The 16,513-nt window shown below is 47.8% G+C and overlaps 2 protein-coding genes across 2 annotated transcripts in view; one reads left to right on the top strand and one right to left on the bottom strand.

Moving 5' to 3' along the window:
* The window catches only part of LOC146181587 (tRNA (cytidine(32)/guanosine(34)-2'-O)-methyltransferase-like), a 308,502-nt gene that overhangs the window by 55,043 nt on the left and 236,946 nt on the right, over positions 1–16,513 (bottom strand). The window lies entirely within an intron of this gene.
* LOC146181590 (serpin A3-7-like) lies at positions 5,100–15,631 on the top strand. Its single transcript, XM_084575520.1, has 4 exons — positions 5,100–5,383; positions 6,465–6,720; positions 12,442–12,785; positions 15,328–15,631. Exons 1-4 carry the CDS (start codon positions 5,100–5,102, stop codon positions 15,548–15,550), a joined length of 1,107 nt encoding a protein of 368 aa, XP_084431646.1. The 3' UTR covers positions 15,551–15,631.

Below are 16,513 nucleotides of genomic sequence, written 5' to 3' on the forward strand. Positions count from 1 at the left end.
CATACACCTCTTTGCCTTTTCCTTTCAATAAATCCATCTATCTATCTATCAGTTAAACTGTAATTAGACGCCTATGCATGGAAAAGTTTTTGTGCTTTTAAACCTTCTCTTTCTTTTTTCGGTGATTTCTTTTTTTCATGCGTATAAGTATTCCACCATGGCGAATAAAATTTTAGTTCAGAGTCAGGGCTCGTCCTGTGTCATCCTTCCTTAGTCCCAGTCTTTTTTCATGCTGTTTGATACGATGGATCGATACCAACTCGTCTACATCACTCTACTTCATGAACTGGCTATGGCCAGCATCTTGTCCACTCGATGACCCGCTATTATTCGTGCAGCTTTTTATTGTGAAAACATACCTTGACTCATGAGTGGCTTCGCCACTGCGAGCCATGGCGGCAGCTGATTTTGTTCTACCAAGTCACGTTGAGAGCAGGGCAATCGGGGCATGCGAATGCGCTAGTCACATGATTGTTTTGGTAATATGCGGGCTTTTTTTTGCTTTATTTATTGCAAATAAATGAAATGTGGCTTTCTGAAGGTGCTCTCCAACTTTGCAAATCACATTGTCTCATGTCAATATTAGTAGAGTCGAAAAATTAACTAATATGTTGTGAAAAAAATTCCCTGTGAAGCGCAGGACGGCTGGCAGCTATATGAAACTTGTTTCGCTGAACTACTTGAAGTGTTTTATTTTTTAACCCTTAGCTAAAGTTAGCTTGTGCATCCTGTAGAACATATTTATATGCTCATGGCGATGTAAAAAGCATCAAGAGATGTAGATTGTGTGACATCAGGCAGAATATTTCAGGCATGCTTTTTGGACAAAACAAAAACGTCGAATTTAATTTACTTTTGTCCCTTTATGTTACAGACATGCAGATAGTGCGCTTGCTCTACGTTATGGCCAAACTTCTGAGCCAACCGAGTGCAATCGATGCAATTTTTGTGCCTTTGGCGAGTTCAGCTGGCATTAAGCTGTATGTATAGTGTGTGCTAACTGGAGAATCTTGTTTGCGTATTTTGCCAGTAGTAATATTGTTGAAAGAAACTGTTGCCTCACGATGCCTTAATATTTGTCATTTTTATATGGAGCCTGAAAATGCATTTTAGGGATTTGGACTCTCTATGTTATTTTGTACCTGCACAGATTGTTGGGGTGCGGCTGTGCAAATAGATTCATATTTATATGGAGCCTGAAAATGCATTTTAGGGATTTGGACTCACTATGTTATTTTGTACCTGCACAGATTGTTGGGGTGCAGCTGTGCAAATAGATTTCATTACACATTCCTGTGCATGAGAATAAAGCATCTTTAATAGGATATTGTGTCATGATTAGCTTAGAGTGATAATGTGCATATGGAATTCTTATCTGTGACCCGAGTCAAAACTAAATTTGGTTGTGGGCCCAGCAGATTTTGATGGATGATTTTTGCCCTAAAAAAACATTTGCCTTCTACATATGGATGAGCTCTGCACATGTGTGCTTGATTCCAGCATATAGACATTTGTCTGCATACGCAGATATCAACATCGCTATGTGGACCATTGTTGACTGTATTGACTTCTCCAAAATACTAGCTCCAGACACTCAAAAGTCTGCACTGATTATGGTGGCAAGGAGCAATGTTAGGGCTTATAGACTGGGAATAAGATAAAGAAAAGCCCAAAACTGAGTCAAGCGTTCTTGACACAGCTTTGGGAGATGGACTGCTTTGTTATGTGTTATAGCTACTAAGGTTTTAAAATTGAGATATGTTATCAAACCGGCGGCAAGAGCTTTAACACATTTGTAAACCACTGGATGAAAACTGGTATCATTAGTGAAAAAGTAATGATTTTTACTTTTGTGTCTTTTTATAAACCACTGGATGAAAACTGGTATCATTAGTAGAAAAAGTAATGATTTTTACTTCTCTTTTGTGTCTTTTTATTTAGGACACGGAGAAGCAGTGTACGCCCTGTGTTGGATTCACCGGCGCCAACCTTGGAGAGGCACAAGAAATGTTTTTATTTATTGAAAAAATGAAGGTAGTCAGAGTTGCAGATGTACTCGGGGCAATTGCAGCACTAATGGGAGCATACTGGCTTTTCGAAATCAGCTATGTTCCAAATGCCACCAACATCTGCTGCGTCTTCGAGCAGTTGTTTTTGAGAGCTTGCGTGACAAAGGCGCACTGCGTCGTTCGCCGGTTTTTAGGTGCACACAAAAGTACATTTCGCTGATCTCTAAGCCATGTTCTCGATTGTTTTAATAAATGGTTTGCCAATGTGCAAGTTTGTGTGTCCTTGTTGCATGCTTGTGACAAGTTTTGAACACAAATCAAGAGAAAGCAGTTGTGTTATTGGCAGCACATACTGCATGTGTGTGAAACTGCAAGGCCTTCACCGTTTCAGGGAGCATCGCTCGGCCATACATTGTCCAAAATAAATGGGAAGCATAGCTGCAAAATTCAAAAAGGGTGCAAAGGTAATAATTCTGTGTACACCCATAGTAAAAGGGTGTAACTACAATAAAACACCTTTCCCAATTTCAACTGAAAAAGGGAGAACTTGCGAAAAATTACCCTTTATAAGGGTGAATTTTAACCTAAAATTACCCTTTTTGAAGGGTGTAAGGGTGTTAGTTATAGACACTGATATCCACCCTTAAGGGTGTATTTTGGTTTACAGTGTAGCCTATCTTTACTGACATCCCAGCATTTTGTTCACACTGCTGCTCGACCCCCTAAGCTCTCTCACTTCTCCTTCCTTTTTGTGTTTCTGAAGCGTCAGGGGCAATTCCTCAATACTATGCGCATCATGACCTAGCAAGGAGAAAGAGGAATAAACTAAACTAAAGGAATAAAGAAAGAGGAGTAGCGCTGTGTGTGTCTTCTTTCTCTGTCCTTGTCTTGGTGCGCTACATTTTGTTCCCTTCGATCATGTACCAACAAGCCCAAGTATCTACCCTTCTGAATAAACTTTTACTGTCCAACATATAGAACATTTCAAGTTATTTCAGCAACACTTCCTCATAATTATTAGGTTATTTATATCATATAGTCAAATCGACATTATCAAAAATAGTATGTCACCTACAACGAATTCTGGCCAATCCCCCACTGTGGGTATGTGCCATTAAAACGAGGGAGAAGAAGAAGAAGAAGAAAGAAGCGTAGTTCCTACTGGTAGCTGTGTCAAGTATGAATACCCTTTTCACACTACCTACTGCGTCAAGGTTGCCAGAATTAACACCATCATGATAATAGTAAAAAGAAAAATGGGGGAATACTTATGATATACATTCCAAAGGACCCAACAGCCAATGACATCCACGAATGCAGTTTTTGAGGCGAAAGCCTTTTTTAGGCTCATGAGTATGGCAGAATTTCTGCGTCTGCGGCGTATGTCACAATGTCAATATCGAAAAATGAATTGATTGATGTGTAATGAATGATTCAATGTGGTAGATCACGAAAAACGTTTTACACGAACTTTCGTTGATGTAGAGAAACTGGTTATTTAATTAGAGCCAAAAAGTTGATTACACATCGGATAGCGAGCGACATCGATATTGTGCACAGATGTCAAACAGCCACTAGACCTACCTCATAATCGTGTAAAATACTTCAAAATTATAGTTAAAAACGCAGAAAGTGATAAACGAGCAAAAGAGAGCGAAAGTTAAAAGGGAGAAATAAATAAATAAATAAATAAGCAAATAAGAGAAAAGGCGGCGAATTACTGCAAAGAGTAGACGGAAAGACGAGAACTTCCTCCTAAAATTAGCTGTGGTTTAGCTTGTGGTCAAACCTGGAGTTAAGCGAAAGCAACCCTGCATGGCTACGCTTAGGTTCGGCTCGAAAGTAAAGACATGCCTTTTGCACATAGCAGTTTACTCTATGGTTTCAGCATTATTTATGCAATAGGGGCACTTTTGACCACAAAAGTGTGATGAGGCGAAAACCTCTAACGCGTGGTGGTCCGAAGGCCTCCCCTACGCCATCTATATCACTTTATTTTCACTCCCACCTTCGCGATAGCGTAAGCTACCAGCCAAAATATAAAGCCCTGCTTTAACTGAGCCGTGTGAACGTGCCTGCGTGGCCTAGCGATAAATAAATGCAAGTGTTTTGCCAGGCTGATTGTGATATCACCTTCCTATATGAAAGGAGAGGCCCTAGTTGGCAGCTCCTCCCAGTCGGAAAAAACTACAGAAAATTTTCTGATGTTACGACAGAATTTCTGTGTGGTTTTTGCCGGGAAACCTGTTGTGACAACAGAACATTCTGTATTAACATCAGACATTTCTGTAGTTACAACAGAAAAGTACTACAGAACTACAGACAGCGGAATTTTACTACAGAAAAACTACAGAACTACAGAAAAGTACTACAGAACTACAGAAAAATCTGATGGTTACGACAGAACTACAGGATGTTTTGTCGTATTTTTGACAAGGTTCTGTAGTTTTTTTCGGCTGGGCTGTCAAACGCAATGTCAGGAAGCCCTACGTCCAGTTAGTGATCGGCCATGTCAGCTGCCAGGTACCACCTCCCACGACTACTACTAAATCTTCTTTTTCTTCTCAACGGCTCAAGGTCAGTGTAACAACGGACAGGGTGCGACTACGACGAACCGAGAGCGATCTCGGCGAAGAGGCGAGGTGGCTACAGTAGTGTAGCACTCGCTACAAACGTTTTGTCTGCCCGGTGTTGATCCATACGAAATAATATCGTAACGTTTTATTGCCGAGGGATATTCACATTTAACTTTAGGGGAGTGTTTGTAATTCCCTTGCAAGCTCATGCTGCTGTTGTGTAACGATCATATCCGATAAATAAGGATCTTTCACTCGTGCTGAGCAACCCAGCTTTCTGCGTCCTACAATAACCATCAATATTCTCTACTTAAAACGCCAGTCTGCTCGACGTTCGCATTCAGATGTCTAGACATCGACAAGACATCAATAGAAGGCTACATGCTGGCGGCCCTGCTCCAATAGATGGCTATCGAGGCCCCTTGCACGAGCACCTTGGAAAAAGTGACCGCCCGAAAAAGATGAAGCAGAAGAGAAGAGACCACGCGCCGGTGGATAAGCAAGTTGAGACGTCATGGACAACGCTCCGCCGGCCATCACCGTCCTGGGCTGCCACATCTTCCGCAACCTGTTCGCCCAGTGTCCGAACGACAACGTGCTGGTCTCCCCGCAAGCGGCGATGATTGTGGTGTCACTAGTCATGGCGGGCGCCCAACGCAGCACCGAGCGCGAGATGGCCCAGGCGCTGGGGGTCAAGCTGCCCCAGTTCCACACGGCCATGAGGCGCATTCTGGTATTCGCGCCATTCTCGAGTCCACAGCCTGAGGAGGAGGACAATGTCTTCAGGATGGCCAACAGGTGTGTTAGTAGAATCTGCGCGCCTTAGGCCTAGGCTTCTTACGTAATACGACAAAGCGACTGAGGCTGAGATCCATGGAGGCCGCGGAGGGCTTCAAAATTTCGACCACCTGAGGTTCTTCAACAATCACTGACAGCCTGCAGTACACGGGCGCCTCGCATTTTACCTCATAATGTAAATGTAAACTGGTATACAGGAAACGAATGGCGCGGTATCTCGGTTCTCGGTGCACACCTGACCCGCGCTTTAAAGGGAAGGGGGATAAAGGCCAGAATTCGACTACGCGTCTTTGGGTTCAGTATAGACAAGCGCCGTAAGCACTAAGCGTTAAAATACCCTGGCTACAGGCCAGTTTGTGGGACATCGTAAACTGAAAACCATGGAATCGACAGGACTGCCGTTTGTTGCCTCCTCGCCTCTGTCCTGTCGTTTCTGTGGTTTCAATGTCCGTTAAATAAGGATCTTTCACTCGTGGTGAGCAACCCAGTTTTCTGCGACCAACGATCATTAATATTCTCGTTGTAACGCCAGACTGCTCAATGTTTGCATTCAGGCGTCTACCACTAAGATGATACCACTAAGCCACTGCTTCGGTACTCTGCACACCTTAAATGTAGTCAGTCTGGTGAGGACACTACATAAAGAACTCCCTGGCTCCTTGTACTGTCTTACTTTTCTGTCATTACCCTTAAGCGAACTTCCTTTTTCATGACATTACTTGCGACCGTTTAGGCAGAGATAGGGGCAGTCGCACAGAAGCCGCTTCTCCGGCTATGGGATCATCGTTGTTGCTTCTCTTTTTTTTCTATGTTGAGTACTCCACTCCCATTGCTCTCGTATAGCCATTTTTAAGCAGACTACCATAGGTTTTCGATAGCTCTTATTTTTTCCTCAAGACAGAGAACGTTGTAAAACAGAAAGTTGTGCTAGTTGCTATGTTCCTCAATACGAAAGCAAAGCGAACCCTGTCTATTTCCCCTGTCCCCATCCTCTGTATTCGCCCTTTGGAAAGGGAGGGGGAGATTGCCGAGTGTGTTCTGCTGAGACGCCCTGAAAACAAAAGTGCCCCATTATCTGCAGGATCATCGTCAACAGCAACCTGCCGCTGAGCGACTCGTTCCGCAAGATCGGCCAGCGCGTGTACCGCACCATGGTGACGTCGGCGAACCTGTCGCGGCGTAGCATCGAGGAGCGCCGGCTGGTGAACACGTGGGCCGAGTCCGTCACCGGCATCCGACAGGCCATCCCAGCCGACTGCCCTCTGGACGCTGAAACCCGTGTCGTGCTGCTCAGCGCCGCCACGCTGGACACGCTCTGGAAGTTCCCCTTTCCTAAGGTAGGCCACTTCTCTTTCTTCCTTCAATCCTTCTTTCAACGGTTGTTGTTGTGGCTGTAGGAAGAAGGAGAAGAAAATGCACGAGCCTGCTACTTGCTCTGTAGCTGAGCCACCTCCGCTGCCTCGTGCAAACAGAACAGAATATAGAGGAGAAAGAAAAGCAAGAGGGAAAGAAAGACGCGCGCCGCAACAACCGCCGCCGTCCACCACCAGCGGTGGCGTGTGCAATGACGGCCTACAACAGATAAAAATTCGGTTCCAGGCCAGCCCCCACCGCAAGCAGCGGTGACCCACCTGCACCAGCCCCATCAGGGCAGACCCTTCTTTCAACAGTTGTCACACTGCGTGGTTTAGCCGGTTTAGGCTTCACTCATTTGGGACGTTAAACCCGACAAACCAACCAAACCAACCAACCGTTCAATCAAAATCAACAGTTGTGACACTGCGTGGTTTAGCCGGTTTAGGCTTCACTAATTTGGGACGTTAAACCCCACAAACCAACCGAACCAACCAACCGTTCAATGAAAATCAGTTTTTTAACGCATGAAATGCTTTCTGCTCCCATTCTGGGCTTGTCGTAGCCGTAGGTGACCCTGGTAAAGTCACCTAACGTCTAAGTACCGCAAAAAGCGAGCGGCGCGCGGGCAACATTGGGCTGTTCTTCCCAAAAATGGAACACTGCGGCGAGACAACTCCTCCTAAACCGGTTAGGTTTTGGTTTGTAGTTTGTGGAGTTTATTATCCCAAAGCGACTAAGGCTTTCAGAGACGTCGTAGTAGAAGTTTCCAAAAATTACGACCACCTGTGGTTCTCTAACGTGCCCTGACAACGCACAGTCTACGAGCGCCTAGCGTTTCGCCTCCATCGAAAAGCGACCGCCGCGACCGTGATTCAATCCCGTATCCTTGGGCACAGTATTCGAGCGCCCTAACTACTGCAACATCCCGGCGGAAGACTGGTTAGGAGGTGTTGGGTGAGACCATCATCAGCTAAGCGGAGAAAACGCCATCACAGCGAGTCTTGTGTTCTGTAATCGGCGTATTCATCGTTCTCGTAGAAAGGAGAGCGAAATAAAGCATTACGAAGTCAAAAATGAAATCTCCTTTCGACGAGGACTTAAGAACGCCTTCATAGCTTGCCACGATAACTGCGTAAACTGTAGTTTTTTCGAGCCACTCGGCATGCGTTGCAACCGGATTTCGCAACAGAGGAAACCCACCGCTGCGGCTCACTGGTTCTGACATTCGACACCTGATCCAAAGAACGCGTATTCAAATTCTGGCCGCGGTGGTCGCGTCACCACTGAGGCATACAGCACGGCTCCCACGTACTGCCTGATGTCAGTGAAAGTTAAAGGACTCCAGGTGGTCAAACTTTCTGTGCCCTCCACTACGGCATCTCCATAGTGTGAGTAGCTTTAGGACGTTAAACCCTAAAAACCAAAATCGAAATACTCAGGAAGCTGGCTCTCATTAAAGTACCGTACATCTTTAGCTTTAATAACAGCGACGCTAATGATGCCACGTGATACTGCCTTAGCGCGTCACCTTCCTAGGCTCCGAACCACATCCTGTCTTGAGTACTAGTGGAACGCGTAGAAAAAACGTTTTCGCTATAGTCTCGCTGTTTTTCCTGCCTCTCTCCCCTTAGAAAATAGTTGAACGACACTACAGGATGCTATGCAGCAGACATATTGCTGTAACTATGCCATTATATGCCCATTTCCACCCATCAAGTCAGCTCACGACAACTTGGAAATACGATGTCCGGAATTGGCAGACACTTCATAAATTTCATTCAGGACCACAGGAAAAGCAAAACATAAGAGTAAACTGCTAGTGCGGGCATTCATATTTAAGTGAAATACTTAAATGCAGAAGACTAAGGTAATGTTCAACAGCCTCGGGAAGGAACAGCAGTTTACATTAGGTAGCGAAGTACTGGAAGTAGTAGACGAATATGTCTACTTAGGACAGGTAGTAACCGCAGATCCGGACCACGAAAAGGAAATAACAAGAAGAATACGATTGGGATGGACCGCCTTTGGCAAGCACTCGCAGATTATGACTAGCAGCTTACCAGTATCGCTCAAGAGGAAAGTGTACAACAGTTGCATCTTGCCTGTACTCACCTATGGGGCTGAAACGTGGAGGCTAACCAAGAGAGTTCTATTTAAGTTGAGGACAACCCAGAGGGCTATGGAACGAAAAATGGTAGGGGTAACATTAAGAGATAGAAAGCGTGCAGAGTGGGTCAGAGAAATAACTCAAGTTAATGACATTCTAGTGGAAATTAAGAAGAAGAAATGGACATGGGCAGGACATGTAGTGCGAAGAGAGGATAACCGATGGTCGCTGAGGGTAACAAACTGGATTCCAAGGGAAGGAAAGCGTAGCAGGGGGAGGCAGAAAGTTAGGTGGGCGGATGAGATTAAGAAGTTCGCAGGGGTCAAGTGGATGCAGCTAGCACAGAACCGGGTTAAGTGGAGAAATATGGGAGAGGCCTTCGCCCTGCAGTGGGTATAATCAGGCTGATGATGATGATGATGATGACTTTTAAAGAAACGAATAATTAGCCCATTCGGGTGTTTATGGGTTGCGTAGTAGAGCGACGTGTGCAAGTACGGTGCACACATGCGTGCACCTCCCCCCAGCTAAGCAATCACGGCTTCCGTTTGTTTTCGGGTGGTGCGTAAGAGCAAACGTTGGGGAAACTGCATCCCGCTTCACCTTTCTTTTTGGTCAGCATTCAAACTTAACGAAATGACAACATAGTGGCCCTAGTGGCAACATAATGGCAAGGGCTGCTAGATATTTTGTAGCGAAAGCTACACTGCGGTACGATTTCAAGCCGTCGGCGTGGCACCGTGTTACTGTGGAAATGAGACAAAGATGGTTCATTAGGATTCATTTATTTTATGGCTTATTCATTAAAGTTAAGGTTTAATAAGTTATTTTTCACTCTCGCTCACGAAAGCGTGACACCTCTGCTGACAACCTTCTGTCGACAATGATGAGGCATTAAAGGCTTTCACTTTAGTAAATAAACCTTGCCTTGGATCCCCAGCTAAGCGGTTTAAGCTACTGCACGCCACATCACGGACCTTGAAAAGCTCATCATAATTCATGTCTACCGTGAGGATGATAGTGGGATTCCGCGAGTGAGAGATACTGCGGCTTTCCTTTCCTGCAAACGAATTATAGTAGAACGCCGGTGAACTTTGTGCGTTCAATGGATTCCTTGTTGTTGTTGCTGTGGGTGTAGGAAGAAGGAAAAGAAAATACACGGGCCTGCTACTGGCTCTGTAGCTGAGCCACCTCAGCTGCCTCGCGATCTAAGAACGTTGTTGCGGACAGAATAGAAGATAGAGAAGGCACAGAAGACGGCCTCGGCGGCCGCTTTTCGCTGCAGGCCAAAAGCAAGGCGCCCGTGTGCTGTGCGATGTCAGCGCACGTTAAAGAACCCCAGGTAGTGGAAATTTCCGGAGTCCTCCACTATGGCGTCTCTGATAGGCTGAGTTGCTTTGGGATTACGTCCCAAAGCAACTCAGCAACCCCACAAACCAAACCAAAACTGAAAAAGAAGAGGAAGATGAAGATGCGCGCCGCAACAGCCATCGTTCACCACCGAAGCGGTGGCGGGTGCAATGACGGCCTAAAACAGATAAACATTCTGTGGCAGGCTAGCCCCCGCCACAAGACGCGGTGACCTACCTGTCCCAGCCCCATCAGGGGAGGAGTAGCCTTTCCCTTCAATCGTGAGGGTACATCGCGCGCCTTGTCGAACACAACCAGGAAGGGGGAAGGCGAAGGAGGGTGCTGCTCCTGGCATTGATGGGGCTGGGACAGGTGGGTACCGCCGCCTGCGGCGGGGGCTAGCCTGCCACAGAATGTTTATCTGTTTTAGGCCGTCATTGCACCCGCAACCGTTTTGGTGGTGGGAGACGGCTGTTGTTGCGGCGCGCGTCTTTCTTTCCCTCTTCCTTTTCTTTCTTCTCTATTTTCTCTTCTGTCTGCACGAGGCAGCGGAGGTGGCTCAGCTACAGAGCCAGTAGCAGGCCCGTGCATTTTCTTTTCCTTCTTCCTACAGCCCCAACAATGTCACGACTGGTCATGGCGTCACCATGCGGCTCATAACATATACGAAGCTGATCCAGGCGTCCGTGCGGCGCTTTTCATTTGACGCTTCCTCGGGCGCCGCACCACACAGTAAACCGAAGCAGACCCAGATGTCTTGGAGGCAGTACAGCAGGCATCAGCGGCATTTTAAAGTGAAATAATGAAGATTCTGCCTACTCCCCTTTACTCCCATCCATGGTCATGAGCTTTTCTATTCAATAAAGGACGTTTAATCAATCAATTTACAGGAAAGAAAAGGTGCAATATCTCACAAAAACTGATTTTAAAAAAAAACTGATTTATTTAAAGGAAGGAAAAGGCGCGGTAACTGTCTCACTTGCTTTTCTGTGGACACCGTAACCGCGCCGTAAGGGAAGGGAGGAAGATGGGAGTGAAAGTGGAAAGAGAGAAAGAGGAGCTGTAGTGGAAGGCTACGGAGTAATTTCGACCACCTGGGGATCTTCGTGCGCTGAAATCGCACAGCACACGACGCTCTTCGTTTCGCCTCCATCGAAACGCAGCCGCCGAGGTCGGGTTCGAACCCGGGTACTCCGGCACAGTAGTCGGGCGTCTTACCACTGCACCACCCCGGCGGGACTCTCACAATTCTCCACAGACGCATGTACCACACTGTAGAGGAAAGGATGAAGATGGGAGTGAAAGAAGAGAGGGAGATAGAGGTGCCGGACAAGAGGGCGACGATCCACCGCGCTGTAATGGCTTTCTCCTCATCCGACTTTAGTGGTCCAAAGCGTCCTATAGAATTTTTTACACTGATTAAATTACCATGCCTAGTGGTTTAGTGTTCACTTAGCTGCCGAATCCATGTACGAAAGCCCAAATTTGTATTCAGAGGCTTCGTTATTCTTTCACAGGATACCAAATACAAGACCAGTGTTCACTGTCCGGCGTTTGTGTACATTGCAGAGGGTCAGGTAACCAAACTCACTGCCAGGTTTGCAAGTGGCATTTCAAGAGTGAAGCTGAGCTGACAAGCACTGTGTACTCAACGAAGTGTCGTCCGTTTGCTGTGCGATCCCCAGGTGGTCGAAATTACCCCGTAGCCCTCCACTTAGCTCTTCTTTCTCTTTCGACCTTCTCTCCCACCTTCCTCTATTTCCTGACGTGGTTCAGGTGTGCACAAAGACACCCGACTACCGTGCCGGAGTACCCGGGTTCGAACCCGACCGGCGGCTGCGTTTCGAAAGAGGCGAAACGAAGAGGCGTACGTGTGCTGTGCGATGTCAGCGCACGTTAATCTCCATGTGGTCGAAATTACTCCGTAGCCCTCCACTGCGGCTCCTCTTTCTCTCTTTCCACTTTCACTCCCACCTTCCTCCCTTCCCTCACGGCGCGGTTCAGGTGCCCACAGAAAACGAGTGAGACAGTTACCGCGCCTTTCCCTTCCTATAAATGAATCGGGTGTGCACAGAAACAACTGTGACAGATACTGCGCCTTTCCCTCCCTGTGAACTAATTATTATAAGAGTCAGCCACTGCAGCGCTTTTTCGAGTCTCATGCCCTCGTTCATAGTCCGGTTGCTTTTCACACAATAGAGTAAGGCCGTTGCTTTCCTTTCATGATAGCCAACTTGTATTTCAGATCCCGATGCGGCGTCCGTTCGGCAGCTGGACGGCGGTGCCCAGCATGGGCCAGACAGCCACTTTCGGCTACGCCTGCATCGAAGACCTGGGCGTGCGCGCGCTAGACCTGCCCTTCTCGTGCGAGGCCTACTCTGCCACCATCATTCTGCCCACGGGCAAGCTCGAGGACCTCTGCGTAAACCTGACGCCGGAGGTGCTCGAGCGCGTCTTCGAGGCGGTAAAGGCGCGCCAGAAAGTGCGCCTCGAGCTGCCTCGCTTCTCGGCCACCTTCGAGGCCGAGCTCAGCGACGTCCTGCAGAAGCTCGGCATCCGCGAGGCCTTCACTGACGCGGCCAACTTCAGGTACGCCGACTTGACGAGGCGGGCCGCTGAGCAGGTTTTGTATGCGTTCATCCAGGATGTAGTGAGGACCATATAAGAATCGCTTTGTACTTGTGGCACCTGAGAGAGATGTGTAATACAAGACAAGGTACAAGACGTGATTTGTCTTCTCTGATAAAGTACGTGTGACGTCACTGTGCTCGACGTTATCCTCGACATCACTGCATAGTGGCCACTCGGCGTGCTGTAGTGTTACGCTGACGTCGAAGCCGCAGTAATGGGAAACGATTACTTAACAACGCTCATTCTAAAGAAAACTGGGTGTATTTATTATCGGCCTTAATACGTGACGTGATAACTTTAGTCGAGACCTTCAGCAGCATAGAGGCCTCCTAGCACTATACTTCGCTGACACTGGGCACTGTTTATATCGCTCATTTTATAGCGAAACCTACACTGGCCACGAACAAGGAGTTTCGCGCGGAGGGAGGCACAGAGCCGTTGCCAAGCAACTTCCGCAGCTGGCAGACGCCGCGCGCTCTGATTTATTTATAGGTAGGGAAAGGCGAGGTAACTGACTCACTTGTTTTTCTGTGGACACCGCAACCGCACCGTAAGGGAAGGGAGGAAGATGGGAGTGAAAGTGGAAAGAGAGAAAGAGGAGCCGTAGCGGAGGGCTACGGAGTAATTTCGACCACCTGGGGATCTTTAACGTGCGCTGACATCGCGCAGCATACGAAGCCTCTTCGTTAAAGCTATTCTAGTTCACTATAGTTAAAGCCGCGCGCTCTACCTGGCTCAACGCGCCATCTGTGTCAAGATATGAAAGAGAGGGACGAAAGACAGAACCACCTAGTCTAGGTGGTTCTGCGAAAGGCCGCTGCCAATGTCGCCCCGCACTCTCAGTATTACCAGTTCTGGTGGGAAAAGGGACAAACACCTCTACCCGTGTGTTAAATCTAATGCAGGACCAGGTGGCTAACAGGCGATAGGTCCACGCCTGATCAGCGACCGACCGGAGGCACGACACATGAGTCGGAAATGAAAGGAAAATGATTTAATTTCTAAACAAAAATCAGCACATTTAGAACTGTTAAATCCTAATCCAAAAAAGCAGGTGGCACAGAATAAACAGAACAGAATAACAGCATCCAATTATACAGATGAAAGAATATACAACACCTAACAATTTGGAAGGGAAGAATTAGAGTTCCCAAGATGACAGTGTACCGAGTGCTTAGCTGTTCGGGGTGGTAGGGTCCGATCCGAGGTGAGCGTCGCGCTGTCGTCGTCGGCTCGCCTGAGACATTCCTCGCTGGGCCGGACACCTTGTGACGAGCAGACGCTCCCTGGTTGACGCACCATACACACGCGCGGTTAGCGAGCACACCACCACTACTTTCAGAGTCTCGATCCCGACTGAAGTCTGGCCAGACGCATTACTCCATACGCCCGTAGCGTCCCCCTCCCCCACCGCCGTCTGCACACAGTCCTGGGCCTCGGACGGACGAATCAGCGGCTGCGGTAAAACGTTAACTCTCCGACCGAAACGTCTCGTCCCGAGCCGCCGGCTGCTCTCGCAGACGCTCGCATTCCGGGAAACACCGCATTCCCGGAGTTGGGAGCCAGACAGTGGGGGTTGGGGGACGGAACTTTCGAGACGGCGTCCCCGGCGCTGGGTTCAACAACCGCGTCTGGCGGTAGCAACACGGGCGAATTCTGCTTCAATCTGGCATCAAGGAGCAACCACAAGAATATGTCTAGTCTTTAATGCAGCGGAAATCGAACTTCCACTAATTGGACTAGGTTATATTCGACGGATTGGACTGGACTCGATTGGACTGGTTTCGATTGGAGAGGCTTTGATTGCAATAGACAGAATGATTGGATTGTATTTGAGTGGTATTAACTATACTTGATTGCACTGAATTTGATTCGACTGAATTGGTTTGGATTGAATTAGATTAGACTATTGGGTTGGACTACACTGGATCGGATGGGATTAGATTATATTGAAGATGAGTAGGCAGCCCAGCGCCAGGCCAACATGCTGTCGCTGCGTATATCCTGGCCTGGCTAAGCTAAGCCACAGCCATTTTTTCTTAAGCACAAGACACACAAGGGATCCTATCAACAAGTTCGTCGAGTATGCCGTGCCTGGCTGCCGACCCAAACGCGGGTTCCATTCCCATCTCATCATAATACTCTTCTAAGCGCAATCTTTTTTCATATATTTTGGGCGTCATAATGGCGTTTCAGTCATGCTGCAACCTTGTAATCGTAATGTATTTCATTTCTGGCGCGTCACGACGCTGTAGATCAATGCATTGTGTGATGACGTCATAAATGTTGCACTTTGTGATCATTGTGGGATGTTAGAATCTGTCGCGAAAAGTCAGCACGGTTTACATGACGACACGACCCCACCAAGCAATCCCGATTTTTCTGACAGAACGGAACCAGATTTTTTTTCCTCTGGGCAGCAACCATGCACCGTGGTGTCTTCTCTATTGTCAGTGTGTTCTGTGTCAGTTGTGAACAACCTCGACTTCGAAATGTACAGGACAGTGACGACGGCGACGCCGGTGAGCCTGACGTGGGTGCTCCACAAGGTGCAGCTGGGCGTGCATGAGGGCGTCACGCCCACTGTGCCGCTCCAAGAGGAGTCCACCGACTCGACTCCAGACGTGGTCGAGTTCCTCGTCAACAAGCCGTTCGTGATGTGCGTGCGCAAAGGCGACGTGCTTGTGCTGCTCGCCAGCATCCAAAGGGTCCAAGCGCCCTGAGGTACCAACACTGCTCTGTCGGGCACCCGGTTTCTCCGTAGATCTGCTATATTTACCGAAAGTTCAATCTGGTCTATTTGGTGGCACTCCATAGGCATCTTCCGCTCCCCAAAGGGCGCCACAAAAACGGTGCTAAAAAGCTCCCTCTGGGCTTCTGCTGAGTACTACAAATCCTCAGCGCCTGCATACTAATCAATGCAGTCAGTATGGATACACCACTTCAATTTGTGTTACGTACGAATTAGTCTGAATTTGAGGTGTTGTTTTCTCATGAAAGTGCATGACTGATTTGAATGAGGTAGCAAAAGTTTTAGGTGAGCCTAGGTGGTTGTCCTCCTTTCGTTGCTTGAAGTACGTGCCGTTTTTCCTTAGGCAGCTGCCGAAGCGGTACCATCGTGGACGGTTTCTCTCACGATCGCGAATAAACACACATATATTACTGTACTCTATACATTTAAGGTTTGAGACGGCGGAACACCCAGCGTAGCACGAATGGCGTTTTTCGTGAAGCAGTGCATGCATCCGTCTGATCACCCGTACCAATCACGCCGCGATCCCGTTTCGTGCAGTATGAAAGAGAGCACTAGCGTCGAACAATGATATTGTTAACTTGTCCGTCGCCCCCTACGACGCTTAGGCGACGACGTTTTGAGACGGAGAGTACACGGCCAGATAGATGCCCCATCCTTTGAACATTTCACCGGAAGGCAGCAGCAGCGCTTTTTTTAATGTTAGGCTACTTCCGATTCCCAATGATGTTCATGATACACAACGAGTCTTCTCACGCTCATGTAGGGGCCGGAAGAAGCGCGAGCTGGAGTAGAAAAACTACGAGATACGCGCTGTGGCACAGGCAGAGCCGCCGTTAGCCACCCGGTCATGTGCTTCTTCGCCGCCACGAGGTGGCCCCACCCTACTCAAAACTACAGTGCATGGCTCCCATACTGGCGAGCAAGGAATGCA

The sequence above is a fragment of the Amblyomma maculatum genome, chromosome 8, assembly GCF_055883805.1.
Source record: "Amblyomma maculatum isolate TAMU_Amacu chromosome 8, ASM5588380v1, whole genome shotgun sequence".
NCBI lineage: Eukaryota > Metazoa > Arthropoda > Arachnida > Ixodida > Ixodidae > Amblyomma > Amblyomma maculatum.